The 25,975-nt window shown below is 41.6% G+C and overlaps 5 protein-coding genes and 1 long non-coding RNA gene across 11 annotated transcripts; 1 reads left to right on the plus strand and 5 right to left on the minus strand.

Moving 5' to 3' along the window:
* Nucleotides 1–458: 458 nt before the first annotated feature.
* On the minus strand, nt 459–6,495 carry LOC112286831 (uncharacterized). The gene is made up of 5 exons (XM_024529142.3): nt 4,555–6,495; nt 2,875–3,923; nt 2,439–2,519; nt 1,282–2,277; nt 459–1,166 (listed from the first exon to the last, which is right to left on the minus strand). The coding sequence occupies exons 1-5, from the start codon at nt 4,658–4,660 to the stop codon at nt 996–998; spliced, it is 2,403 nt and encodes an 800-aa protein (XP_024384910.3). The 5' UTR covers nt 4,661–6,495; the 3' UTR covers nt 459–995.
* Nucleotides 6,496–6,926: 431 nt separating this feature from the next.
* LOC112286854 (uncharacterized) lies at nt 6,927–10,085 on the plus strand. Of its 5 annotated transcripts, none has more exons than XM_090253293.1 (7): nt 6,928–7,354; nt 7,685–7,962; nt 8,154–8,282; nt 8,426–8,934; nt 9,048–9,159; nt 9,305–9,481; nt 9,672–9,849. In XM_090253293.1, the coding sequence occupies exons 2-7, from the start codon at nt 7,816–7,818 to the stop codon at nt 9,711–9,713; spliced, it is 1,116 nt and encodes a 371-aa protein (XP_090109419.1). In that variant the 5' UTR covers nt 6,928–7,354; nt 7,685–7,815; the 3' UTR covers nt 9,714–9,849. The 5 variants fall into 5 exon arrangements, with proteins under 5 accessions (XP_090109418.1, XP_090109419.1, XP_073392291.1 ...); XM_073536190.2 differs by having other exon boundaries at nt 6,929–7,354; nt 9,328–9,481; nt 9,672–10,085; XM_073536191.2 differs by having other exon boundaries at nt 6,930–7,354; nt 9,265–9,481; nt 9,672–10,085.
* LOC112286853 (uncharacterized) lies at nt 10,021–14,713 on the minus strand. Of its 2 annotated transcripts, none has more exons than XM_024529177.3 (10): nt 14,242–14,713; nt 13,119–13,293; nt 12,661–12,819; nt 12,175–12,274; nt 11,756–11,826; nt 11,592–11,643; nt 11,347–11,395; nt 10,830–10,991; nt 10,539–10,658; nt 10,021–10,370 (listed from the first exon to the last, which is right to left on the minus strand). In XM_024529177.3, the coding sequence occupies exons 1-10, from the start codon at nt 14,430–14,432 to the stop codon at nt 10,214–10,216; spliced, it is 1,236 nt and encodes a 411-aa protein (XP_024384945.1). In that variant the 5' UTR covers nt 14,433–14,713; the 3' UTR covers nt 10,021–10,213. The 2 variants fall into 2 exon arrangements, with proteins under 2 accessions (XP_024384945.1, XP_024384944.1); XM_024529176.3 differs by having other exon boundaries at nt 10,539–10,667.
* A 2,442-nt stretch (nt 14,714–17,155) lies between these two features.
* On the minus strand, nt 17,156–19,224 carry LOC112286860 (cysteine proteinase inhibitor 6). The gene is made up of 4 exons (XM_024529188.3): nt 18,919–19,224; nt 18,221–18,440; nt 17,784–17,959; nt 17,156–17,487 (listed from the first exon to the last, which is right to left on the minus strand). The coding sequence occupies exons 1-4, from the start codon at nt 19,018–19,020 to the stop codon at nt 17,356–17,358; spliced, it is 630 nt and encodes a 209-aa protein (XP_024384956.1). The 5' UTR covers nt 19,021–19,224; the 3' UTR covers nt 17,156–17,355.
* A 170-nt stretch (nt 19,225–19,394) lies between these two features.
* On the minus strand, nt 19,395–20,498 carry LOC149988399 (uncharacterized). Its single transcript, XR_016504870.1, has 2 exons — nt 20,170–20,498; nt 19,395–19,617 (listed from the first exon to the last, which is right to left on the minus strand). It is a non-coding gene; the product is annotated as an uncharacterized LOC149988399 (long non-coding RNA).
* A 228-nt stretch (nt 20,499–20,726) lies between these two features.
* LOC112286861 (cysteine proteinase inhibitor A) lies at nt 20,727–21,966 on the minus strand. The gene is made up of 3 exons (XM_024529189.3): nt 21,732–21,966; nt 21,186–21,369; nt 20,727–21,021 (listed from the first exon to the last, which is right to left on the minus strand). Exons 1-3 carry the CDS (start codon nt 21,828–21,830, stop codon nt 21,017–21,019), a joined length of 288 nt encoding a protein of 95 aa, XP_024384957.1. The 5' UTR covers nt 21,831–21,966; the 3' UTR covers nt 20,727–21,016.
* Nucleotides 21,967–25,975: the final 4,009 nt, after the last annotated feature.

Genomic DNA, 25,975 nt, shown 5'->3' on the forward strand with positions numbered 1-25,975 from the left:
ACATAGACAGCGATCAAAATCACGTCCTTTTAAAATCCAACAATGCAAAAACATAACCTCGTTAACAATTAGACCTTATCTAAATATCCTTCGTAAATAGTATCAAGCAATTCAAGACCTGAACACTTCTCAGAAAAAATTAGAACATGCAAAACTATCCAAGTTTAAAAGATTAAGAAGACAAATTTACAGACAACCCTAAACATGCATTTCAAACTGTATTAACTCTCTAAAAAGACATGATCGCCATATAACCGCACAGGTCAAAGCACAACAACCTATACTCATTGAAAAATTAGCAACACAGACAAACATGGATTCCAAAAAAAGACAAATCTCACACCATAGCCCACGATACTACTAGGGAAAGCATCAACACCGCTTCGGAAAAGCCTCCATCAATATAACAATGAACCTCACACAACACCGCATATCACAAATCGACCAACACCGGTAAGTGTCCAGAGAGGTCCCAAGCCGCTTAACGCACGCCCAGGGAAGGAGGGGAGGGGTACCCTTATGTTAACCAGGAAAGAAAATAGGGAGGAGAAACAAACCAAAAACGTTCCTCAATACACACACGACGTCAGTGGCCAATCTGCTCACAGCCACGCCAATTGGAATCTGTGGTCAAAACCTGGAGTTCCGATGTTCCCCAGCATTCGCTACTAATGCTGTGTACCCATTACACTGAGAAACTGCTCGACAAGTGCATACATTCTGTTTCCTCTACAAGAATTGACCGCTGCAAGTCTCTTATGCCTCTCTGAGGCTCCTTCATTGAGCTTCGCCCCATCCCATTCCCACCACCCCTACAAGACTGCTGTGAAACACATCACTTCCACCAGCCTTCCACCCTACCACCGCCTCCGTCACATTCTCTTCGTCGCCCGTCTCTATCTACTTCACCTCTCACATCGGAGGTGGCTGTCGCATCACGCCCACACTTCCGCCCTCATCCTCATCACCTCAAACGTCTACCCCCCACCCAATCATCAATCAGACTCACTGTCGGAAGTCGTCACACAAGATGTCTCGCTTCCAATGCTGCCCACCTGGACATCCATTCGCCTCTTGAGATCCATTCGCCTGCGGCTGTGGTTGTGGTTGTGGTGGTTGTTACTGCAGCGCTGTTCGGCGCCTGGTAAAGATGTCAATTCGTTGCGCTGGATCCACACCATCATAACGACGTCAGAAGCATACTCATCACCAGAACCATCAAGTGCGTCGAGCGTAGCGAGCCAACGACCTACGCTTGAGAAGTGGGGAGCATGTTTGTACCTTCTGAATGAAGGCATCGATCTCATCTTGCGTCAAAGCATCTGTTTCTTCCGCATCGGCTTGACTCCATCCAAGTGAAATCAAAAACGACATCTCTTCGGCCTCAGAGGGCCCATCCCCTGATGCCAACTGCTGCTGCAGAGATCCATCACCCTCCTCAAACACCTGCTCCTCACCGGTGTCATCTGTCGTGCCCTCCATCATCCCGCCGTTCTCTTTACCCACCGTGCCAAAAACCTCAGAGTCGGAGCCACCTCCTTCGCCATCCCCGCTGCTATCAATCTCTTGTCGCTCCCCGTTCTCCGACGGGTACGACTCTCCCACAGAATGCTCACCAGCGTCCCCCAACGGATGCACGCTCTCCTCCGACAACCCATTCCCCACCTCTACACCGTTTAACAAATCATCGCTTTTCGGTGCTGCAACGTCCAATTTATCTACAACATTCGATGTACCACCCAAACCCGCTTTCTTTCGAAGAGCGTTGAAAAAGTCCACACGATTTTGAGTTGGCACACACGGCCGACGTTCATCACCTCCAGACAAACTTCCATCTTTCGACCGTATACCCCCGCTGCTCCCGTCTGAACTCGCACCAGCTGTAACTGGTGGAATCGGAACGGCACGCCGATCCAGAAGTTGCTTTTGCTTACGAGGACCGCTGTTCAAAACCCCGACTGCACTTGCAGAGCTTCCTCCACCCAACCCAGGGGCTCCCAAACCCGTCGCCACCACTGCTGAAGCTTCAGTTTTCAGGCCTGTGGTAACTGGAGAAGGGGATACCACCAGAACCGCCTCCTTCACAGGCACCTTTCTCGTCAAAATCTTCCCTGTTCCTTGCCCCAACTTCGGAGCCTCGGGACGAGATGCCGGTGGCCGGTACGGCGAGCTCAAAACCTGCTGGGAGCTACCCATCCCCTGCCTTGCCTTCAAGGCGTTCGGAGGAGCTATCACATGCACTGCCCGCTCCACCTTCTTGTCTCGAGGGGAAGGACCCTGTAAAAACACACCCACTCACCATATCAACACAGTGTGGGAAGAATCTCTCCTTCACGTAAAATGCTACGGCTTCAAACCTAACAACCCTCTGCCTGCGCAATCGCGATCCACACATTCACATGCCATAACCTTGTAAACGTTGCGACTGACGTACGCACCAGAGTCTTTGGAACCATTGGAATCAACTGCCGAGATTGCTGCAATGCACGCTCCTCCAATCGCTCCTTCTCAACCAAATACTGCAACCATTACATCACCATCAATAAGTCACTTACCAATTGAAATCCATCGTTTGTTCTACCGACTTCTATCAGGAAACACCCACCCTCTGTGCACCAAAACCTAGCCCAAAAAGAGTCCAACCTTCTTCGCTTCGCTGTTCCACACCAGAAACAAAAGCCCAGAGATCTCACAAAGCGTCAACAACAGCATCAAATGTGCAACATCTCGATTCATCCAAAAGACTCATCCTCACCATCTCAGGGCTCCCTCTCAACTGCTGCACACAATGCTTGTGCAGCAACACTACGTATTGGACACCACGCACATCACAACAAAACCAACAACGCCGGCGCCACGCCGCCCATATCGTACCTGTGGAGGGGTGCGCACGCGAGGAGGGATCTGGACCAGCGCCTCTGCCATCTTCGGGGCATTCATAAGGTTCCCAGACACTGACATGCTCGCTAGAGCCGACGTCGGCGAAGTGATCACAGTGCCAGGAGAGCTCAAAGGACCGGCCAGCGTGCCATTCACAGCAGTAGGAGCCTCGGCTAATGCAGAGCTCCACCCTTCGCCATTGCTGCCTCCCGCGGTCGTAGATGCCAGTCCGCTACCAGGGCTGCCACCATTAGGCAGACCGGGTGAGGATGCTGCCGACCTTGTTCCATCCATCCTCGGTGTGGACGAACCTTGCCATAGTGGCCGTGGACTCGAAATCACCAAGTTCCCCAGGTTCGACTGTATGCCGCTCACGCCACCGCCCCTCTCTTGAGCACCAAGAGAAGGAAAGTTACGCTCAAATGCTGCTTTCTGCATGCTGCTCGTCAACCCACTGCTATTCGAAGGGGGAGCTGTCCGAAGGCTCCCCGCCTCCGCAGCTTTCTTCTCCCCGTTCTCAAGCGCTCGAGCTGCCGACCCCATCGACTGCACTCGTCGAAGTGGTGCACTTAAATCGGCCTCATACCGACCCCCTGGCAATTGACCTAATCCGGGCCTCCGAAATGCGGACAAACTCTCAGGCTGCTCGCTCCGCTCTCTTTCCCTCTCCTCAGATCCTCCCAACCCTCCCAAAACCCTGCTCCTATCCCGCCCGTCCCGCTCCCTGTCTCGGTCCCAATCCCAGTCCCGTTCCCTAACCGTGTCCCTGTCACTCCGATCCAAACCTGCATCGTAACTGCGATACGTACTGCTGCGACCAAAATTGGTGTACCCACGTGAAAAACTCTCCCTCTCTTGTATTGACCGGTCGCTGATGCCACTGCTTCCTCCCCCCGGTCCCCGTCTAATTGCTGAATAATACGCCCGATCGGAGGACGAAGAGGGTGGGAAGCGTGGCGCGTCGTACTCCGCATCCCTGCCCCCACTTGTTAACCCAGGCGACGCAACGCGGGGCCGCAACGCAAAGCCTCCCCCGCTCTCATCTGAAAAACCACACCCACTTCTAGGTCAGGGTCAACCAGTACCAATAAATGCCAAGGATGCTCACACTCACCCAACTCGACCGAAGACAGCCCGTGGGCCTCTCCGCGGACTGCAGCAACCGCATCCACTCTTAGCCATCGCCTCTGTACAGCTTCTACACTCACTAGCTATTCAGACTGCGGTCGCCTGTGGTGCTCAAGCCCCATGTGCACGAACCCCAGGGACCGGACCGCCAACCAGGATTACTTCTTCACAGGAAGTTGGCACCCAAACCAATAGTGTGCCCATGTTAAAACACATAGCCACCCCACCCTTCTTTGCACTACCAATACAAACAGAGTATTTTACCCAATCCTCAGCTTCACTAATCTCTGTCCCAAAACCTCTTCTACTCGTACTTTTACTCGTTTCCTGATACCAACCAGAACTGTCAAGACCTCACCACCCCCTTGCTCCACCAAAGCACATCTCATCATGTCGCACCATGCAACGAAATGCATTCACATTATAAAGGCCCACATGCAACCGAGATGCACAAAATGCCCCTCGCCCCGATACCTTCATGCGCAACACGTCACAGCCCACCAATTCCACAAAACAGAACAAACCGATACGGAAGTTCAAAACCACCTTGATGATTAGACGACGCCTGCGAATAGTGGCTTGCCCCGCCAGCCCCGCCACTGCCGGCTCCTTTGAGCCATTGCGGGACCAAGGATGGCTCACTTCTCTCCATCCCCGCCACAGACCATGATAGGTCTGCCGGCAGGAGCCCAACCGTCACTTTCTGCCGACCACCAATCTCGTCCTACTTTCTTCACGAAACACAACACCGCAAATCCTCTCCCTCAGACTAGGACGCCATCGAGGTTAGTCATAATACACAGGCATTACCCTGAAAGAATCCATTTGCCAGCCCCTTCCCTCTTTCTGCTCTCTCTCGCTCTCACCCCCTCTCCCTCTCCCCCTCCCCCTCACACATCCAAAATAATGCGGGTGTTGGCTACATCAGCACCACAATCCCTGATAGCCTTCCAACAAACTCCAACGTTCATTGCCAACCAACGTCCCTCTTGATGCCTAAGAAACCATAGCATCCATTTAAAATCACTTCAGCATCACACTATTGCGAATTCCAACACTCCATGGCGATGGTTCTTCCGGGATGTAATGCAACGCGGCCAAAAGTGATGCAATCGCCGGATCTTTCAATGTACATAAGGTTCTTCACAGTCGTCTTCCAAATTACACCTTGAGCTCCACTCAAACCGCCAGAGGAAATCTAAATGCAAGTTGGACACATTCCTGTATGGCACGCTGTGTCCCTTGCCAATCCTGCTAGTATGTTTGCAGTCCAATGGGACGGTTATGCAAATCCCAGCAGATGTTTTCGTACACCAAATGCAAGGTACTCTAACTGCGATAGTTCGTCTCATTTATAGAATCGACAGTTCTGGAAAGGAATCTCCAAGCAAGGGATTTTGGAGCAAGACATACCGTTTTTCTCCAGCTTCACGGAAGCTAAGCTAAGTGCCGACCACTGCCTGCCTACATTCAACTAATTCTGCGCTTGGACATCGAAGCATGCAAATATCCGCCAATTTCCCGCCCTTACTTTCTGCTTTGCCTATGTGAGGACTACTATGGACAAGCCGCAAATTTCTCCTGTTACTATGTCATGTATGCCATGTCTGTACTACTTTTCTTTGCAAACCCTAACTCTTTGACACGAAGACGCCTGCCCCTGACCCAAACTAGGATTCCGACCACAAAAACCTTTCTAATGCCCTGGTTTAATTTTCAGCACTACTATCATGCGACTTTTTTCCGTCATCTTCATCGTCTTCGTCGCCGTATTTGCGTTTTCCAATCCACCAAATGCGATATCGTACTCACGATGCCTTCATCACCACCCAGCAGATAGTACTGAGAGATTTTTCCCACTCCATCGCAAACTGAGTAACTGATAGGGCTCGTCCTCCACCTCCTAAAACCCCCACAAGCACCAGCCCAACCCCAAGGGTACGATGCCCTAAACCATGAGCCTAACCCGTCTCTACTTCCCACCCAGTTCAGAAACGGCAAAACCCCGGGTAGCCAAACCTCCGAACCCCCGCTCCTCCAAGGTCTCCACAAAACCCTCGCACTTACTTTTCCGCTCCCGCAGCACGTACACGCATTCCGCGCACCTCCAGAAGCCCACGCCTTATAGCTCACACAGCCTTTAAATGCGACTCATGCTAGCAATCTCTTCAACTGAGCTCTGCTCCGCTCAAATACTCCAATCCTTGCAACAAGGAATCAAATCCAACCCTAGACCCAGGAATAAAAATGGATAAAACCTCGAAATCCTTACGCTGCACGAATATCCTGCGTCTGTGTAATAATATGACACCAACACGAAAAACTACACAAAGGAGGAGTGGTTTCGAGGGAGAGGGAGAGAAGCAGCACCTACGAGTGATACAATCTTTTTGCGAAGGAGAGAGCACCGAAGTAATGCGGGGCACATTGTGTGGGAGAATAAGGCGGACGGGATGCACGAGGGAGGAGCTTGAGGAAGAAACAGAAAGAGGTGATTAGGAAAAAGGAAAGCCTGGTGGTTCGGTGACGAAGAACGAAGAACGAAGAAGAACGACACACCAAGCAAACTGCCGCCGAGTAGGAGGGTGGGAATGGAAGCTGGACTCGCGTTGAACGAAAGTAGGACGAAGGCAACGCATCGAACGAGATCCGTTGGACAATATCACGACGAAACGTTTCACCGTCAGTGTTCTGGCCCTGACCATCTTCGTAAATTCTCCTCCTCGTCTGTGGCGGGAGTCCAGTTGTCCACTCTGGTTCCGTTGCCTACGTGGATAGGGACAACCACCATTTCTTTTTCTTCGCTTTATCTTTACTTTCACTTTTCTTTTACCCTTGCAAATTTGTGGGTTGTTTCGTTTCGGATTGGCTTGTGTTGAAATTAAATAAACACCTTTAAGAGCTCATACATTATTTTATTATTATTATTATTATTTACACATAAATAATTGTACAGTTGTTTTGATAATTAAAAACTTTCATAGGTATTTTTTACATTTGATTGATACGATTCATGATATTACTTATTCATTACTTGTGTAGTACTTTGTGTGTTTAAAAAATTACATCAAAATTTACAGAATCAAATTAAATTAGACGGAAAAAGGATTGGCAGCATCACTCGAAAGCATTTCCATTGGACTGTTTAGACACTGAAAAGGGAAGGCAACGACGCACCCAACTCATGAGCTTATGTGGCACGTCCGGGATATCATTGTCTTCATGAGCATTGAGTGACGAGCATGATCTCGGAGACTCGATAGGAATGTTGATGTTGTGGCGATGGATTCCACTTCGTTGATGGTTTGAACATGGCTGTTTTGATCAGCCTGATAAGCGAAGGAGAGTGAGTAATCCTTGCAGTATTGCTATCTAGGCTTGTAGTTCAGTGCTGCTTTGCGGATGATTTAGTTGCATATTTGGCTTCAACAAGTTCATACATGGATAATGCTTCAACAAAATTATGATAGCAAATTATCGAAGGATGTAGCAGAGTAATCTGCACTGCAGTATCGCCTATTTGTCCACTGTCCAGCAAATTTTGTAGGTAACATCTGAGATTCATTATGAAGCAGGTGTCCTGCGTAGACCACGTCCTAACCACCACTCACATATGTAACAGTTCGTCAATCGTCTGCAGTCTCATCTTGTTTGACCGTGTTTGTTTTGCTTTCAGACGCGGATATCCTTCAATGGCGCAGACTTTATTTTAATCCGGGAGTGCTACCTCCGTTTAAACAGGATGAGGTGCGGCGCTATTATGAGGTATTGAGACAGCCTATTGATCGGGAAAATTGTCCAGACGAAATGGGGAAATCAGTGGATAAAATGCCGCCCCCCGCTAACTTCTCTACGTCAAATTCAGCTATGTCCTCTCAGCGGAACGATCTCGCAAGCCGACAACCTCCAGTGGTGTCGGAAGCTCTTCCTCTTAGCATCCACTACACTGAAAAGGTCAATTGATTCTATAGAACGTCTTCCTAAAATATCTCTTCCGTAGGATGCTGTAACTTCAACCACATAGATACCTCTAAAGTTGGAACTGCATTCTTGGATGCGCCACTGGAAATTTGTCTACATCTTGCAATTATAATAAAATTTAAAAGGTAAGGCCCTGAAGTTTATAGGTCTGTACAATCTGGCAGTTCGAACTCCTTGGTAACGGGTTGTGCCAGAAGCGAGGGCCGGGAAGGAATCAGTTTCTCTCCAGTAGAGCTCCTGCAGCTGTAGAGCTTCTCAATGCAGAAGGCGCCTCCAAATTCAATGTAGACGGGGTGAGAAAGATTCGATTTCACTGCTACCTGTGGATGTCTCTTACAATCGATACACATATTTTCATTCACAGCTTTCATGCGAATGCCACAGCCTGAACTCCTCCCCGAGTTGATGTTTGTCTTGGAGTGATTGGACAAACTAGGGTTTGACGGACAACGCGATTCTCCGAGAAGGGGAACCGATGCCGAAAGAAATTATTGCAGTGGTGAGGCCCAGAAATATATTTCTAAAAAAACAGGAAGGAAAATATGGCCGAACAGATCAACAGAGCATTCTCCCAGACGAGATGGAGATGAACCTCGAGGTGAAGGTATTCGATTTCGCTCCACCGGAGACAGATGTGTTGAAGACTGGGAAAGACACAGGGGTAGTGTATAGCGGGAAGACCAAGGCTACTGTGAAGCAAGATGTGCAGGGACTGTACTGCTTTCAAACTCAGGGCAATCAGCTGGAGCATTTGTTCACGCAGATGGGCACCTACATGTTCCACTTCTCCCTGGTGAGCTCAAAATACAAAGAGGTACCTCCAGCAGTAGTGCGTATTAACGTGGCGCCCTCGAACACTGACATGTGCGATGCACGCTGCTTAGAACAGCCCAAAAGGAAGCGCAGAAGACCACGTGAAGACACGTCTGAAGCCACAATACAGGAGTACACACACTTAGACTGCTAATATTTTTTTGTTCCACACACGAGTCTGAATTAGCGTATTTTTCAAGTCAAAACTATAGTATTGATGTAGTGAGCGTCTTTGTTATGTGCAGTGGTTCTTTAGACGTGGCACCCATTGATGATGGGCTCGAGGATGATTTTGAAGAGCCTCCTCATATAGTGAACACAAAAATCCATGTCACGACCCTCGATGTGATTGTTTCAGTAAGTCTCGAGACTCAACTCAAAAACATTGCGGTTAACGCAGAGTGGTGACTCTACGATGATGAGTTTGAACCCATCCAATGCCTTTTCTCACCTTGAATACAGGTGAACGGGTTTTTTGCGATTGCGGTATTTTTGGGATTAGCACTCAGCCCCCCGTTGCCTCAGTTTCAGGCAGCTACAACACTTGCGCCAGCCAGATTGGAGTGCTGGCCACAAATTAACGCTTACCGCTCCGTGTTCTTGTGGGAAATTACCTCGTTTGGCTTCTTTCTCTTCTCCACTCTTGTGGCTCATGGTTTCAAGCTCTACATTGTTCTTGGTATGCCCATATCCTCGATACTTGAACGCACCTGCTGATGGTTAAGCGACGTATACATGTGATGCCAATTGCAATGTTGCGGTTGTAATGCACTAACAAAAGCATGGTTCAACGCGGTCAGATATAACCAGACAGTTAATGGCTACTAAACTACACATTTGGTGTTGCTATGAAAAACTCTTCTGTGCAGAGAATGGAAAAGACAGAGAGAACTCGAACTATGCTTCAGTGAGCCAGAGATTTCTCCAGTATGGAATCTTGTCGTGCAGCCTGGGATCAATTCTAGGCGCCATAGCTCTGATAGTGTCGATGGTGATTCTGATCGAAGTTAGATTAGGTGCCCTTTTTTGCGGAAATCCATGGGCTGTTTTTACCACAGTGCCCTTCGTTCTCTTGGCAGTCACAGGATGCGCCATTTTCATTGTTTCTGTATTTTATCAAGCGACGAAGGATTCTGATACGTCATAAGTCATACCAAAGACTCTGCAAAAGTCAGAAGAGCCATCAGAGATTCCATTTGCTTAGTACACACACTGAAGTCCCATGACATTGAGATTGTATTCAGAACTGTAAAAACTACATACCAACTTCACCTTTTGATAAATGTGCTCTCAGCACTGAACTTAAACTAACTGGTACATTTCCGAAGTTTCCCACCCAATCCAAAACAACTCTAACAGCATAAATACCCACTTGATGTTCACGCCTAGATGTTGGAAGGAGATATACTATCTAATTACAGCTCACAACCCTTGGGATATTCCCCAAAGAAAGAACCCCGAGTTCCTGCCTTTGACTGGTAAACCAGGTCCTGAACTCATGGAACTTATCAGCCTTGATGGATTCTCGAATAGCCTTAAAAAACTCCAGATAGTGGTACGTGTTATGTCTGCAAATAACAAGCACATGTAAGATGAGGGAACGACATTCAAATTCCGGCCTCCAACCTGATCTATTGTTTGAGAAAGAATAGAAGTAGAGCCTGCAGACATACTGATTAAGAAACCTGGACCGGTTGTAGACTTTAGGTACATATAAGAAGGGAGCGAGCACTCACATCTCCAATAAAGTTTGAGCCAGAGTCTCATTGGAATTGAGTAATTGGTTGATGTAAACTTTAGTATGTCTTTTGCAAGTATAGCATTTGCAGCCAGTCACCAGTGGGGTTTCGTCAATCCTGCCACCACTACCATGGAGGTGTTACTCACTCTTAATCTGGGTAATCCAATCAACCAGGAAGGCAAATGAAATATTTACGTCCAGAAAGACTGGTTGAACAACTATCCCATTTGCAGCCTAAACTAACGAGACACTGTCAACACCAATGTAAAACAACAAATTCAAGTACCCGTAGGTAGCAGATCGAAGGTTGACTTTTGCCAAACTGAAACCACTTGCGACCCCATGGTCAGGAGTTGGTTGCATATCTCTGTCAGCATTTCTTAATGGAACCTCCATCTTAAGGGGGAAAGTCATTGCGAGACACTCCTTCGTTAACATATAAGGATATCTAGTGCCCATCAAGGTTAATCCTCACGCCACATAATGGAATATTTTCACTATCCTGAATATCATAGAAAGGCAAGTTTTTCTGAATCCATTAAAAGATTACTGGCGACAGCCAGCAACAACATCCAGTGTATCTATCACTACAGCTTCAATTGTAACACTACTCGGAAGTCCTCGCAGTACGAGCAATTCATGGTGATCAAGAATTCTTACCTATCACTTTTGAACGCGAAACATGTTTCCTTGAACTTTGAACTACATTCTTCAAGAGGGGGAATGATTTAGATTTTTAAAAAAAACACAAAAAAAAAACAAAATGAAAACTAAAAGGTCACCAATGACCGTATCAAGGATACGTGCTGTCAAGTAAATCAATTCCAGCCCCTACAGCTTGCAGTACCTCCTCTGGATACGTCACAATGCCATCAAAAGATAAGCAATAAAAGAGCTTAAAATTGATCACGACGAAGAATTATTACATGGTACAAGCATAACAACTGAAGTGAATGACTTGTAACTAGCCCGTGGTCTACTTTATTTCTACATTATACAACTCTATGTACGTCGGTGTCATTCTCTGTAGTCGAAGGGAGATACATACCTGGTGAACCAAGCCCACATACATGGCGAAGTTTATCGTTGGGTAATTTGGCCTGTTATGCAGCAGATACTGCGACGCTTCAGTACAAGCTTCAGAAGACAAAGCACTTGAAAAGTTTATTAACACACAACAAAGCATGAAACAGCGAGTTTGAAGTAGCATACAATCGCTACTTCTAGGTGAAAACCACGTTGTGCGACGTCTTCACCCAGTCCGAAGCCCGCCAAAGAAAATCCTGGACACCGACACCAAATGACTATACATCATTGAATTGCATTAGCATAGTTCCGTTTCCTAGGGGAGTTTTGTAATTAATCATATGCTAAAAAAGTGAGGAACTGCGCAAAAACATTATCCGGAACAAAACCATTTGACCATACTGTAAACATTTAACACAATTATTTGTTCTAAAACTCACAATAGCACATGCCGGACTATGAAACAAAAGAGTTAAAGCTCTGTCTGATGGTTTTAAACAAAGATGAATCACATGAGATTGCTGGAAACACTTCACTAGCACGTTGAATCCATCGTGCGAATTACGGTCACAATTAAGAACAATCAGTCACAGGTGGAACAGTACCCGCTACGTTGCGAGTGGCTGCCTGTTCTGCAGACCGGGCCCTTTCCTCAAGACTGCCCGCTCCAACCACAACACCTAAGCACCTATTCCCATGCTCTGCCTAGAGCCAACGCTAGCGAGTCATATTTTGAAAGAACAAATCGTGTTCCAATTGATATATTAATATGCATCAATAAGTCGACATTGCATGCACTATTGTTAATTGAGATGCCAACAATAAAGCTACATATTTGAGTTTCCTTACAAAAAAAGCAGTAATATGGGATAAGAAATTGCAATGAAACTCCTTAACATACACGTATAACAATGCACGGTCGGGAAATAAATACACCAAGTAAAATTTATGAAGGTTCGGAAGGCAGGAAGAAAAAAAAAAAAAAAAAAAAAAAAAAAAGGGGGGGGGGAAAAAGTGCATCTGTCAATCCTGAATCATCAAAAAAGTCCTTGATTTCACTCAAGGAACGTGAGAGAAGAGAGTGGGCATACATGTTGTAATGAGAGGCAGTGGTCCAGCCACTGTGACGTGTGATCCACTGACTCGCGATTACGCTTCTCTGGTACCCAGTGAGGAACCTCGTCGGGAAGGCTGACCCATAAGTCGGGTTTGCAAGCGTTCACAACTTCCATGTATTTTTCAAGACCCACCTGACTAACAGCACATTAGCACAACTTGCAGAGAGGAAAAGTCTACTTAATAGAGTTCACCCGATCATAGAGTCAAAATGCCATAGTACACAATCTATGCAAATCAAATGTGGGACAGTTAAACGATCCCACCCTACATGGTTCGACACGCCATAATTCCCTTCAATCAAACGAACTGTTCTGAATACCAAGCATTTCAACAAAATACGAGCACAGATCCTAATCAACGAGTGGCATGACCTCCCTAAAAGTTAAATAATTAATGCCGTAATATTAACTCGTCAGTGTAGGGTACGTACTATGCGCCGACCAGAAGAAGTCTCAAAAGAAGCACCCAGATTGGAAGCTTCTTCCCCGGCTATTTCATTCCCAAGGCTGTCTCTCGCCACAGCAACCATCGCAAACCCAGTCAAACTGGCTAGCTTGTGTACACCTCCTGCCTTCGCCACGACAGCTGCCAGTGGATCCTCCAGGCTGTTTCACCAACATTGTGAGCACGTAAACCCACTTCTATGCAGAAAATTAATTGTACATGTGTCTAATGATGATTATTATGCTGAAATAATGGAGGCACCACAAGTTTAGCAACAGTCAGTATTTCAAAAGACCTCACAACGTTTGCACTTCTCGAGTACCAAGGAACTGATCTCCCAATTCTAGACACGAAACGAAAATTTCGGAGCGTTGTTTTGCAAAAACAAATGTAACCCAAAGTACTAACAAGAGCAATTCGAGCTCCCATAGTTGTCGGTATCGTTTAGGTATTCGCAATCAGCTAACTCCTGAAGGAGCAAGCTAACGAAATTGAGATGTATGCGACTTCCACAACTCAGATAGAAGGCATATATATATATATATATATATATACGGATTGACTCTTAAATATATTTCCTTTCTAACGTAGAAAAACTAAACTGTTAGTATTGTTTTGAAACAGTCCAACCTAAAGATTATCAGTTTTGCAAACCCAGGTATGAAAAAAAAAGAAGTGGAGGACGATCTTCCCAACAAAGGCTTGGACTGGCCTCTGGTTTAACAGGCCTTTAAACTACCACGTTATCTACAGCCTCGTGAACTTGAGCCCCCGCAAATCTCTACGATTGAAGATTCTAGCGATGCAACTACTCCGGGAAATCCTAATTATCTGCGCTGAACAATTAAAGCACCTAAAAGTGCACCATCGAAATGTTGACTATGCCTAAGTGATTATAATAGTGCTCCCTCCCGAATTCTGAAACCCACTTCCGCGTCATCATTCGAGAAAATTTGTGTCGACCATCACGCACAAAAACCTCACAAACTGGCAACCCAGAAGAAAAGGAAAGTATAGAGAAACACTCTTTCTCTCTCCGTTGCCATGACTGCACTTAACCTCCCCATTCCCTACCCCAACTCCACAACCTCAGAATCCAGCATACTTACAAATGCATCGGGGTGAACTGACACGCCCTCGAGTCAGGATGCAAATCCATCAGCATTTCGGGGGGGATAACCACCGGCAACCCCCTCCGCGTGATCATCAACAGACTGGGCGTCTCAAACTCCAGACCCGACGCCAATCGCAACGACCCAACTCTGCCATGCCCACTGCAAGCCCGCACCGTGAACTCCATGACTCCCGATATTCCTGCTCGCCCCTCACCAGCCCCGAAACCACACACTCACTGTCACGCCATCCCGCTTGCACGCTGCTACGACCTCCCTGTATGCCAGATCCTGCGACTGCGAGCGCATATGCGGCATAGTCCGAGAGCGCGAGAATGAGCACAAGAATCTGCACATTCTTGGCACACCCACGGAACGGAATCCCCTCGAGCACAAGTAGGCGAAGAGTTCGGCGTGCCCCGCAGCTCTCCATTCAGGGTGCCGCGACGCTCGAGCCTTTTGAAGTGCGGGCCCATTCGAAGTGCGGGACCTGGCCTCATGCGCCCGGCTTTTCATCAACGCGGTTTCGAAATTTCTGCATGAATCCTCGAGCTCCGCATCATTCCTGCTATCCCAGCATCCCTCGTGTCGGTGCCCTCCGCCTCCCTCCCGCATATAGGATTTGCTCCCCCGCTTCCTTCAGGGCCGCTTCCTCCCCCCTTTCTTTCTTTCTGTCTGTCTCCTCCCCTTTTTCTTTGCTTTTCCATTTCTTTGTTTTTGGGTCGTGATAAGAGTTTCCTTGCAAATGTAAAAATGCCGACAATATCATGCATGTGAATGGCATGTTTTATTTTTTTGTATTTTACTTTTCAACAAGGTCGTACGATAAATTTTAGATTAGTTTTATGAAATGATAAACAACATTATGCAACTATAGTAAATAATACATGAATATGAGGCTCTTGCCCTATTATGCCAGGATAAAACATATTATTTGATAAATTTAATTAATAAATAAATTCATTGGTTATAATGGTATATGATGATAGATAATGATATAGAAAAGATAATAAAAAATGATATAAGTATATATTTTAAGTATTTACAATAATGATAAATCAATAAATAAAGTACATTTATATGTGTACTTATAAAAGAAATATATCATATTATGAATTTTTATATAATATATATATATATATATATATACACATATTAAAGCAATGGTATTTGTTTATTTAAATGCATCTATTTAAAAGATAATGTATGTATTCATCTACCATGTATTCCTCTACTTGTTTAAATCAACAACTATTTAAAATAAGATATTTTATAATTAAAAGGACAAATAATTAAAAGTATTGTTTATTTTCAAACAATGACATTGGAGAATAGCATAATTGACTTAAAACCAATTAATAAAAAAATTACAAATAAAGCCCAATAAAAAATAGATTCATAGCAATTCATTTTATTGATATATATATATATATATATATATATATTTCTAAAACTTTAGAGATTACATTATATAAAATTAGATATTAAAGAGTTATTGTTGATCCATGTTATTAACAAGTGCTTATGCCACAACCATGTTGTTAACAAGTGCTTATGTTAGAGTTTAATTACTATTCATCTTTTACATGCTTTAGAGCTTGTGTGAGCTTCTTCTTCTTCTTCTTTGCACAAAATCTCATCTTATTGTGAACAATTGGAACACTTGTACATCCCTCAAGCAAAAATATACCATATAATTGTTAATTCCACAACTTGAACATGTAATAAATTTGCTTTATTTAATGCACAAATTTCTCAAAGTTCTTTAGCACCTCTATATTCTCCAATTCCTTTAAATCAATCCTAATAGCAAATATATATAGTGTATTATTGTTTCTTTTTTTGATTCACCAATTACAAACTCGAGGCCTTATTTATTTTAATGATGAAAACTACAAATTCAACATTATCATTCATGTTTGATAGTAATAAAAGTTAGAGAAAAAGGTTCTACTTTGACAAAGGTCGCATTATAAAAAAAGACATTTTTATTGTGACATTTATTTGTTCTTCAACAACATTGTTGTCAACCATAATTTAAATTTACTACCACAAAATCTCATGTACACACAACAATTATGCATAGAGAAGTTTATTATTGACATAGATTATTATTTGTATTATAATAAAAAATATTAAGGTATTACAATAACACAATATGAGACATTAAATAAATCTAAAAAAAAAAAGACTTTGTATAGAAATCCAACATCAAGTGTGTATGCCTCTTGTATTCTTAATCATTCATTTCCAACAACATTACTACTTTGGTATACCATATTATTTGGTTTCAAATAAAATACATATTTGTTTACATTTGGATTTAAAACTATATGTTAGGTCTAAATGATTGTTAAACTATATATGTTGGGTTTAAATGACTGTTGTTCATGTTTTTATTAAAGTCCATCTCTGCAAATGCATAATTGTTTTTATGCATTGATTACACATTGTGAAAGAATATATGAAGATAGAAAAATAAAAATAAAAATAAAAACGTGCATGAGGTAATCTAATGAAAATAAATGAGTTAACTTACAAAAATCTTCTTTAGCTCTACATGCTTGAGAGGGTTTTAATTTTTATAATTTTTTTAATATTCAAATACCTGAGAGAATTTTAAAATATTCAACTCCTCAACTCCGGTGCACATTGTGAAGTAAACATTGATACATAATCGAGCCCAAAGAGACAACATTTTGGTTGAAAGCTCAATCCTGAAAGTTTGACAGAAAAAATAAAAGACAAAAAGAAGAGAAGAATCTCTCTTGTATAAAACCTAATTGGGTCCTTGCTTTCGAAGCTGCTTAATTATTCAGTAAAATTATAACTCATGAAATTACACGCACACTACAATCAATGATGATGCAAATTAGTGATAAATATGTTCTGAAGCTGCGGAAGCTGACAATTTAGTAATCATACATCCTTGCCCATTTGATTAAGTTTACAACATATTCAGAAAAACATCCTTTCAAAATGTACCCATATAAATGATGCTCACAACCTCCTCGACAGTTCTCCCTGGCCTTTTTAAAGGATGACGTACAAATATTTACACAAATTATGAAGTACTCTATATTCAATAAATTCTTACACTACAGAGGCCCTTCACTGAAGCGTGACATGCTTCACAGACCAATCTCCATCCCCAGTGCGGTGTATTTCCGACTTGAAGTGTTCCTCCTTAGCGCCCCGCTTAATCTTGAGAAGCAATTCGAAGTCCGCAGACTCGTCACTAAGCTGCAACAGATATGAAAGGCAAGACACTCCACTAGTTAATTCCTACATCATGAGAATAGTATGCAAAGGCGATCGAACAAACTGACGGCAGCAAGCCAACCATCGACTGGCTATTGCTTGGCAGCGTCCCTATTCAGGTGGGCAACAATCCTTGAGGAATGAAAACACATTCAAGGCACAAAAAGGAACTCCGTTGTAGACACATCTAAAAGGAAAACAGTCAAAGTTCTAAAGATTTAATGCAATTTAAATAGCAAAATTGTTTAAATAAATAAATAAATAAATAAAACACAGACCTCTGCGTCTGCAGACACGATTTCGCTGAGCTCATATGATGCGAGAGAATTTGATCCCTGTTGCAACATCTTCATCGCATGCTCAGCTGCCTCCTGCACGACTAGGTCGTCTGTTGGCCAACTCTGCTTGCCACTAGGAGGGGCACTGATACCCCTGCCGGTGGAATGGGGACCTCCTGCACAGTAACAAAAACCCCAAGTCACAAAATTAGAAACAGTACTCATACTCCTTCAACGGTCCCCAAATAGTCCAAAAACTCTTCAGAAATAGACCACCCTATCCTTCACACTAATAAGAAGCTCAGTTATGTGTTGAAAGAAATGACCAGATATGTATCCATTTGATCGAGTTACAGAATAGAGCGAGTTCGACAATCTGCTTCAAAGAACGAACTATGGAGACTAGGAAAAGAGGGGGGAGAGCACAGCATATCAACCTGTTCTGACACCCAAATCAGCGGAGGTTACCCCAGCATCTTTGAGCTTGAACTCTTCCAACTTCTTGAAGTTTTGCCATGGCTTCACCCACACCTTGGCCTCGTACAGCTTGATGCTGCTGCCCTCCTCTACTTCGATGACCAGGTAATACATAGAGCCCGCCACCACCTGCATGTGGCAGGACACTACCTTGGAGAAGGTGAGCTTCTCCAGGCTATTCTGGAGAATCGGCACAGGACATAAAGGGAATGCAGTTAGTAAGATGAGCACAACAAGATACACAATAATGTACGTCTCCACTAACAGAGGCGTCGTGAGTTATCACTTGAAGGATGTGCACCAATGAAGCATCTGTACACTGCATCTCCCACAATTTCTAAGAGGCGGACGAACCAAAGAAATCTCTTCTGGTTGCATCGCAATTTCTTACAGAAGCAGAACATCGTGATGCGACCTGAGGTTGCAGTTTCAAACCACACAAAGACAAAATTTCACTATGCAAAATTCCAACTCAATAAAACATATCACCGTAAATTAAAACCCTCAAGGATTTCCCCAGTACCACGAAAGCATGGAAGTTGGCAAGTCTATACATGGATTCGACCACGAGAAATCCTAAGCAACTTCTCAAACGACGTCTGCCATCATAACCAACGCAACCACGCAACACCGACACCTGCATAATAGAACCACAAACCTCGCGGTCATTGTGCTCAGCAACGGCGAATTTTGCCGCCTCATCGATCTCCAGATTATTGCTGTTCTGGAGATCGACCTCCTGCTTTCCTCCTGACAACATGGTTACCGACTTCGAATTCTGGAAATGCACAGAGCACCGCAAAGACTTGCAAAGCGCTCTCTCTCAACTTGTGGCGGCTCTTCCCGCAATGTAAAACACACAGACTCTCAAACGGATGCGCTCTGCGCGTGACACCGAAATCTGGTAGAGAAGGTAGAATGGCGGAAAAGCAGATACGATGCCCCGAACTCCAAATCGTCGCGTTTCAAAGGCGGATGGTTACTCTTCGTAGAATCGATTCTGGACATGATCGATCTCCTGCCCCTGTTGCCCGTGTGAAAAGGATTCCCCAAGTTCGGTGACACGTGGTTCGCGCAGATACATCGGCGGATGTCTTGTGGGAAGCATTGCCGTCGACCGAATAGTGTGCTTTGGAGAAGTCGTGGGTTCCTATTGGCGGGTTGGATTCAGCTCTTCCCCAGAAATTTGAATTTGCGATGCACCTGTCACCCAATCCACGTTCCGATCGTTGCTTACGGGGCACGTCAGCATACGCTGAACGGAATCAGAGAAGCCTCAAAATAGATGAACCAGCAGCCACCTTTCATATGATGGATGAAACGAGGGTAATTGCAGACATTCATCCTTGTGTAATGTCTGCCCAAATCCAACGGTTTCGTTAATCAAATTATTCAAGTTGACATTAATTCAGATTCATGGTTGTCGGAGGTCAGAGTTTTTTGGCGATCCGTAACATTGGTTTGCTTGGTATTTCAATTAGAAGAAAACATCCTCAATAGTAATTGGACTTGTCCACCGCATAAAACATCCTCAAGTGTAATTGGACTTATCCTACAATAAATATTAACTCTTTTCCTTTTCTATTTCTATATTTTCACTACAAGATGTTTTAGTTTTATAGCATCACACTGCAACTAACATTGAAGTGTGAGCTATTGAAATTGTTAACTTGTATGATCATCGACATCAATTAGTTAACAAAAAAGAAGAATCAAATGTTTTTATAGCTTACAAGATGGAAATTTGTAGTGACAGTGACAAAAGTAGGAAAATTTACTCCATTTCCATCGTTGTAACGTTAATGTTTTATTATTATTATTATTATACATTGATAATGACCTTCTACAAAGCCATCAACGAAATACTTTTAGCAAGTTGTAGCTTTCAAGTCTTGGAAATTTTCATTACCTTCAATCCACAATCCTTTCTCATCCTTTCCGAGGGAGAAGGTTTTCTTTGCTTTGACACCACCTCATTATAAGCATTGACATAACCCCTAGTCATCCTGTCATCCATGCTCAATCTTCCCATGCCTTCACTCACATCCCAAAGTATCCACGGCCACTGTTTCTTTTCCAACCAATCATATTCTCCCATTTTGTATTATTTTTTCCTGCTTTTCCGCTGTGAGTTTGACGACTGCTCCTATACCTCGCAAAATAAAATGTACACACGGTTACAAAACTCATCCATCTTATTAAAGCTTGGAAATAGATGAATCGAAGTCCCAGCTCTTTCCCATTCATCCTCGCAACTTCATCGCCGAAGTCCAGATTTGGGTACAGACAGACAAGGCATCTAGTAGTTAACATGATTGCAAGATGTCTCTGAGCTCGACGGAGAACACGTAGTTAGAGCTTCGGTATAATTGCTTCTGGACATGACCATGGAATCGATCATCAATGGAACAGGGCTTCAGCATTTGACGAGGCCATTCATTCAAACAAAGTAGGGTAAAATAATAATAAAGATAAAAAAAACCATGCCGTCTATTCCGAGATAATTATGGAGTTTTTCCAGGATTAAAACAAGGCCTTTACAAAGTATGTACTACTGTAGCAGTTCTTCCTGGTCTTGCAAGAAAGACATACACAACTACAAACTGTTCAACTACGAAGTGCTCCCCGTGCAGCAGAGAGGGGTCTCAGGGGGATTATTGTCGCCGCAGAATGGACTTGCTTCAACTTGAAGTGTTCGAGTCTGAAGCCCCAGCCAATCTTCAGGGAGAGCCCAATCGAAGTGCGCAGACTCATTCTTAAGCTGTAAAAAACAGAAAAGAAAAAAGAAAAAAGAAGGGGAAAACGATTAGTTACTTCCAAGAACAATCGACACGAGCGATTAAGTTACAAAGGACGAATAGTGAGTCAAAGAAACGCGATTTAGATTTTGAGTCTTTGCACGGAAGTCAGAAGAGCTTAGCGTACCGTCTTTAGGCTTGAACTCCTCCAACTTCTTAGAGGCACCCCCGGGCTTCACCCACACCTTCGCCTCGTATTGCTTGGGCTGGCTGCCCTGTTCTACCTCAAGCACAAAGTGATACATGAGGCCCGACACCACCTGCTTGTGGCAGGAGATCACCTTAGATAAATTCATCTTCTCCAAGCTATTCTGTTGGAAAGAGAAACACAGGTCACACATTAAGAGCCGTAACAGATAGAGGAATTCAATCGCCCAATATGGAACATAGTACGGAAAGACATCGAAAGATATCATCTCGAATTCGAAAAATTCGTCTAGAGAAGAAGGGACAGAGCCAGAGATATCATCGAAAGACATAGAATTCGTTGTACATATCTTAGGTCACGCTTGAAAAATGTGTCGTTAACATTCAAACAGGACGTCGAGTGTAATCGCGTCTTAGATCCAACTGATACAAACCTTGACTCTACAAACAACACGATTCAAAGACCAGGAAACCCTCTTCCCAAATTAAGTGCTGCTCATACAACCCCAATTCCAAGTTCACAGACCTGGCGGTTGTTGTGCTCAGAAACGGCGAAATTTGCCAACTCATCAATCTCCAAGCTGTTGGTGTCCTGGACATCGACCTCCTTCTTTCCTCCCAACATGGTTGCAGAATAGAAGCTCTGAAAAAGCGGCAACAACAGCAACACGCGATCGCTGCGCCACAAAGAACCGAAGATGCAGTGGCTCTTGCTCCAAAACAGATACACAAGCTCTCAAATTGATAGGATCCTCACGTGAGACTATGGTTTGATACTGGAAATTGAACGGCGTGAGCCAGATATGAAGTCCCAGATATTGATTGCCACGTTTCGCATGGCCGCGATTCCTCTCTCTCTCGGTTGTCCCAAGATGTCCACCGGAGGAATCTGCGAGATGCCCTTTTGTCTCGCGTAGCGTGTGAAAAGAGACTCTGGCTCCATTTTATCCTTCTCTGTCCAAGACCAACGCAGAAGCTTCAACTGAAAATTGGTCAATTATTAATTAATACTACAGTGACAGAGCACCATCAAGCATCAAGCTGTAAATGGATGAAAATCGAATGAAGTGCAGTCGAGACGATTCGTCGTTTAGGAACGAACTTCGTCCGACGATTTCGTGGAAAAAGTGACGACGCCATCGGATGGTTCGGCACCGCCCGTCCGAATAACAAGCATCTGTCAGGAGGAGCATGCCCTGATCCAGTTGGGGGTCTCGATCGGTGACACGTACATACTTATTGCCACGTGTATCACGAGTGCACACTACGCTGTTGTATTTTGTACAGTATCAAATGCGTACAACAGAATCATTTCAAAGGCATTTTGTGAATTGAATTTGCGGCCCACTTGTTGCGCAAATCTGGATCCCTGTTGGATAGGAGATCTGGATATTGAGATTTGGATTGGGACCTGTGAACAGAGTCTCTTCCTACACTCCAGTTTCGTTTGGGGACCAGAGCCTTGACTGAATATGTTTGTAGGCATTTTCCTTAGTCACCACTCATTACCGTAACAATTGTTTGGCTGTAGACTTTTTTTTTATTTTTATTTTTATTTTTTTAATCTTTTTATTGTATTTTTTATACTAAGATCCAATCCATAGGAGCTTTTACAATATTCTGTTAGATTATTTAGCAAATAGAAGGGCAGTTTGCCCCTCTGCTAATGAATGAACAAGTACAAATTAGAGTGGTAAGGGCAGTGTAGCTTAGGTGGATTAACCACATGTACATGAAAAAAATCCAATTCATAGGATAAACAATTCTATTTTATTTTATTTTTTTTATTTTTTATTTTTTTTTTGAAACATAAGGGGGTAGACCCTTTTGCTGATTAAGATAGATTGTCTTACATGAACCTCTAGGCTTCCAGTATGTGATGTGGAGATTTAGATTCTAAATTTTATAATTCATTGAACATTGTCAAATTTTATAAAGGATTTTTGTTATTATCGTAAGAGTGCATAGGTAACAAATGTCATTGACTACATTGATTATTTTTTTCTCCATGCATTAACAACTATACTTCTATGTCAAATAAGTCATATCAAAGCAAATTATTTTTTAGTTCTGGTTTTATTTCATAGGATTTGCTATTTCTTGATGAAATTAGGTTGTATCACTCTATACCATTTAAGAACTTGAATTGGAGTAGTAGGGATTCTGTTCATAAACAACTTCTTACATATTTTTTTTTCTTGTAATTTCCTAAAGTGGATTGACTTTTTTAAGAAAACTAATTAGAACCAAAGTTTAAGCATTGTGATTTGTCAAAGAAAATCTAGTTTGTATATTACTCTTTTTGGAGGACTTGATATCCTATCATCCTATATAAGTACATTTTTATGTAATTAATATGGTTTTGTGCTATATAAATATAAAAATTATTCAATAAATTAAATTTAGGAACTACCTTAAGGATATATATGGCTTTGCTAAGAAAGTAGATGTTTTAGATTTGGTTGAAATATTTTGTAAAGAAACTCCTATCTATTCCCTTAGCCTTTTCTTTTAGAGTTTGGAATAAATATAAGAGCCATTTGTCAATTTATATACGCTATAGTCTAATTTAATTATTTTAAAAAAAATCTTAGAGTCTAAAAGTATAATGTTAAATTCTTTAAAGATACACATCATATAATTTATGTGATTTGTTAAATTTTAACTTTGAAGAATTTAATAATGTCAAGCAATAATCAAATAGACAATTAGAGCTTATAAATAATAAAAAGTCTAAGGAAAATTATTACTTATACATATAGAATCTTGATTTTATCTAGCATTTTAAGTATTATATATTATAGAATCACTAATAGTATGTAGGCATTAAGAAGTTTTTAGATGATAAAACATATAGTAAATAAATAATTAAAAATAATCACTATATTTATAAGTAACATTCTATAAAATAATGGCATGAAATGTGAAAATTATATGTGATATTATTTCATATAATATGGAGGACATAATGTCATTAATATATATATATTAATAATTAAGACAATAAGAGAAATTAGGTAAAAATAAAAATAATTAAATTTGATAATATCTTATAAAGAAGCTTCTTAAAAGCTTTGTAGATACAAATTCGACTTTATAAGTATTTGTAGATGATTTGTAGATTGAAAACTTGGCCAATAAGTTGGCCATGTGTTATACATGGTGACCACTTGTTTTCCAAATTGACTTCATATTTCATATGTTGGCTCCTTGTGGTACAAGTTGGCTATATAGCATACATGTGGAAAACTTATCTTATAATTTAGACATATGTCCTACAAGTTGGATGTGTATCAGATGACTCATAAAATATTATTACATAATTTTTCAGTTAGATAATATATATAGAGGCAAGAATAAGACTTTTGTCATTCTTATCAATGTCTTTTTTTTATTCTTGTCTTAGCTCAAGAATCTCTAGTGTCTTTGTATTTGATAATAGCAATTCTAGTTTCTATTTTATATCTATCTTTGAATTATCTACTTTTTCTTTTTGATTATCACAAGAATATATTTTTTCTTTAGAATTTTTGTATAATACATATTCTTGATAGTTTAAAAAGAATACTATTTTATTAATTTTATTTTGTTTTAAAAGTTAGTAGACTATCTTACTTCTTATGGTTTTATTTTAAAGATTATATACTATCTACCTTATATATATATATATATATATATAAATATATATTTAAAGACAGTGAACTATCTATCTTTGTAGAAATTTTGATGTGATATCAGAGGTTGTAAATTATCTTTTTCTGATTTAACTTGTAGGTTTTTAAAAGTTTTTATTTATTTATTTTTATTTTTAATAAATATAGAAGAAAAATAAATTATAGATGCTATATTTCATAGAAGTAAGAATAAAATTTTAATTATTATATATCTTCACAAGCTTGTCAAAAATCTTAAGGCAAAAATTTCACATATTACCAATGTGTATTATGGAAGTATAATTTCTACACTTGTGAAAGAAGTCTATAATGAAGTCTAATGTCTATAGCAAAAAATTGTATAGTTGAAAGAAGCAAGCAAATCAACCTTATAAGTAAATCCAAAAAGCTTTGCTATTGTAAATATGAAGGATGCAAAGATTAATATGGAAGAGAAGTTTGATGGAATAATATGAAAACTTTAAGGATTCTTACAATAAGTCAAACTCTATTTAAGATTACATCTTTTTTAATACTCTCATAGATTTACTTAAGCTGAACATATAGTTGCACTTATATCTAAAAGTCTTTTCTTTTTGTTTGTACCTTTGATAGAAAAAGATTTAATATTTTTATATAATCTAAATTTAATATTCAAAGTATTTTTGGCCAAATTTAAAGATAGTAATAAAGAAAGTATTAAAAAATGAATATTCTATTTTTACAAAAAATATCATGTTTTCTTTTCATAACCTTCATTTTCTTTTACAATAGATTCATTAAGCCTTTGCCTTGCTGGATTTAAGAGATTCAACTTTTTTTTTTAGATGAAGATTTTGTTGAAAGATATAATATACTCTTAATAAAAAAAATAAAGTATATACATGTAAAACTCATAGATGGTCATCTTTTATCTTCTTAAAATATAATCCATAAAACTATTCTTATAGAAGTAATAAAAAAATAGTCATAATAATTTAGTGATATTTAATATTATTAAATCTCTTTTTAATCCAATTATTTTAGATTTATCATGGCTAAAAAAATATAATCCTTAAGTAGACTAGTTTTTTTGTAATATTGATTTTTTTATTATATAATCCAAGCTTTTACTAAT

The sequence above is a fragment of the Physcomitrium patens genome, chromosome 9 (genome assembly GCF_059467195.1).
Source record: "Physcomitrium patens ecotype Gransden chromosome 9, ASM5946719v1, whole genome shotgun sequence".
NCBI lineage: Eukaryota > Viridiplantae > Streptophyta > Bryopsida > Funariales > Funariaceae > Physcomitrium > Physcomitrium patens.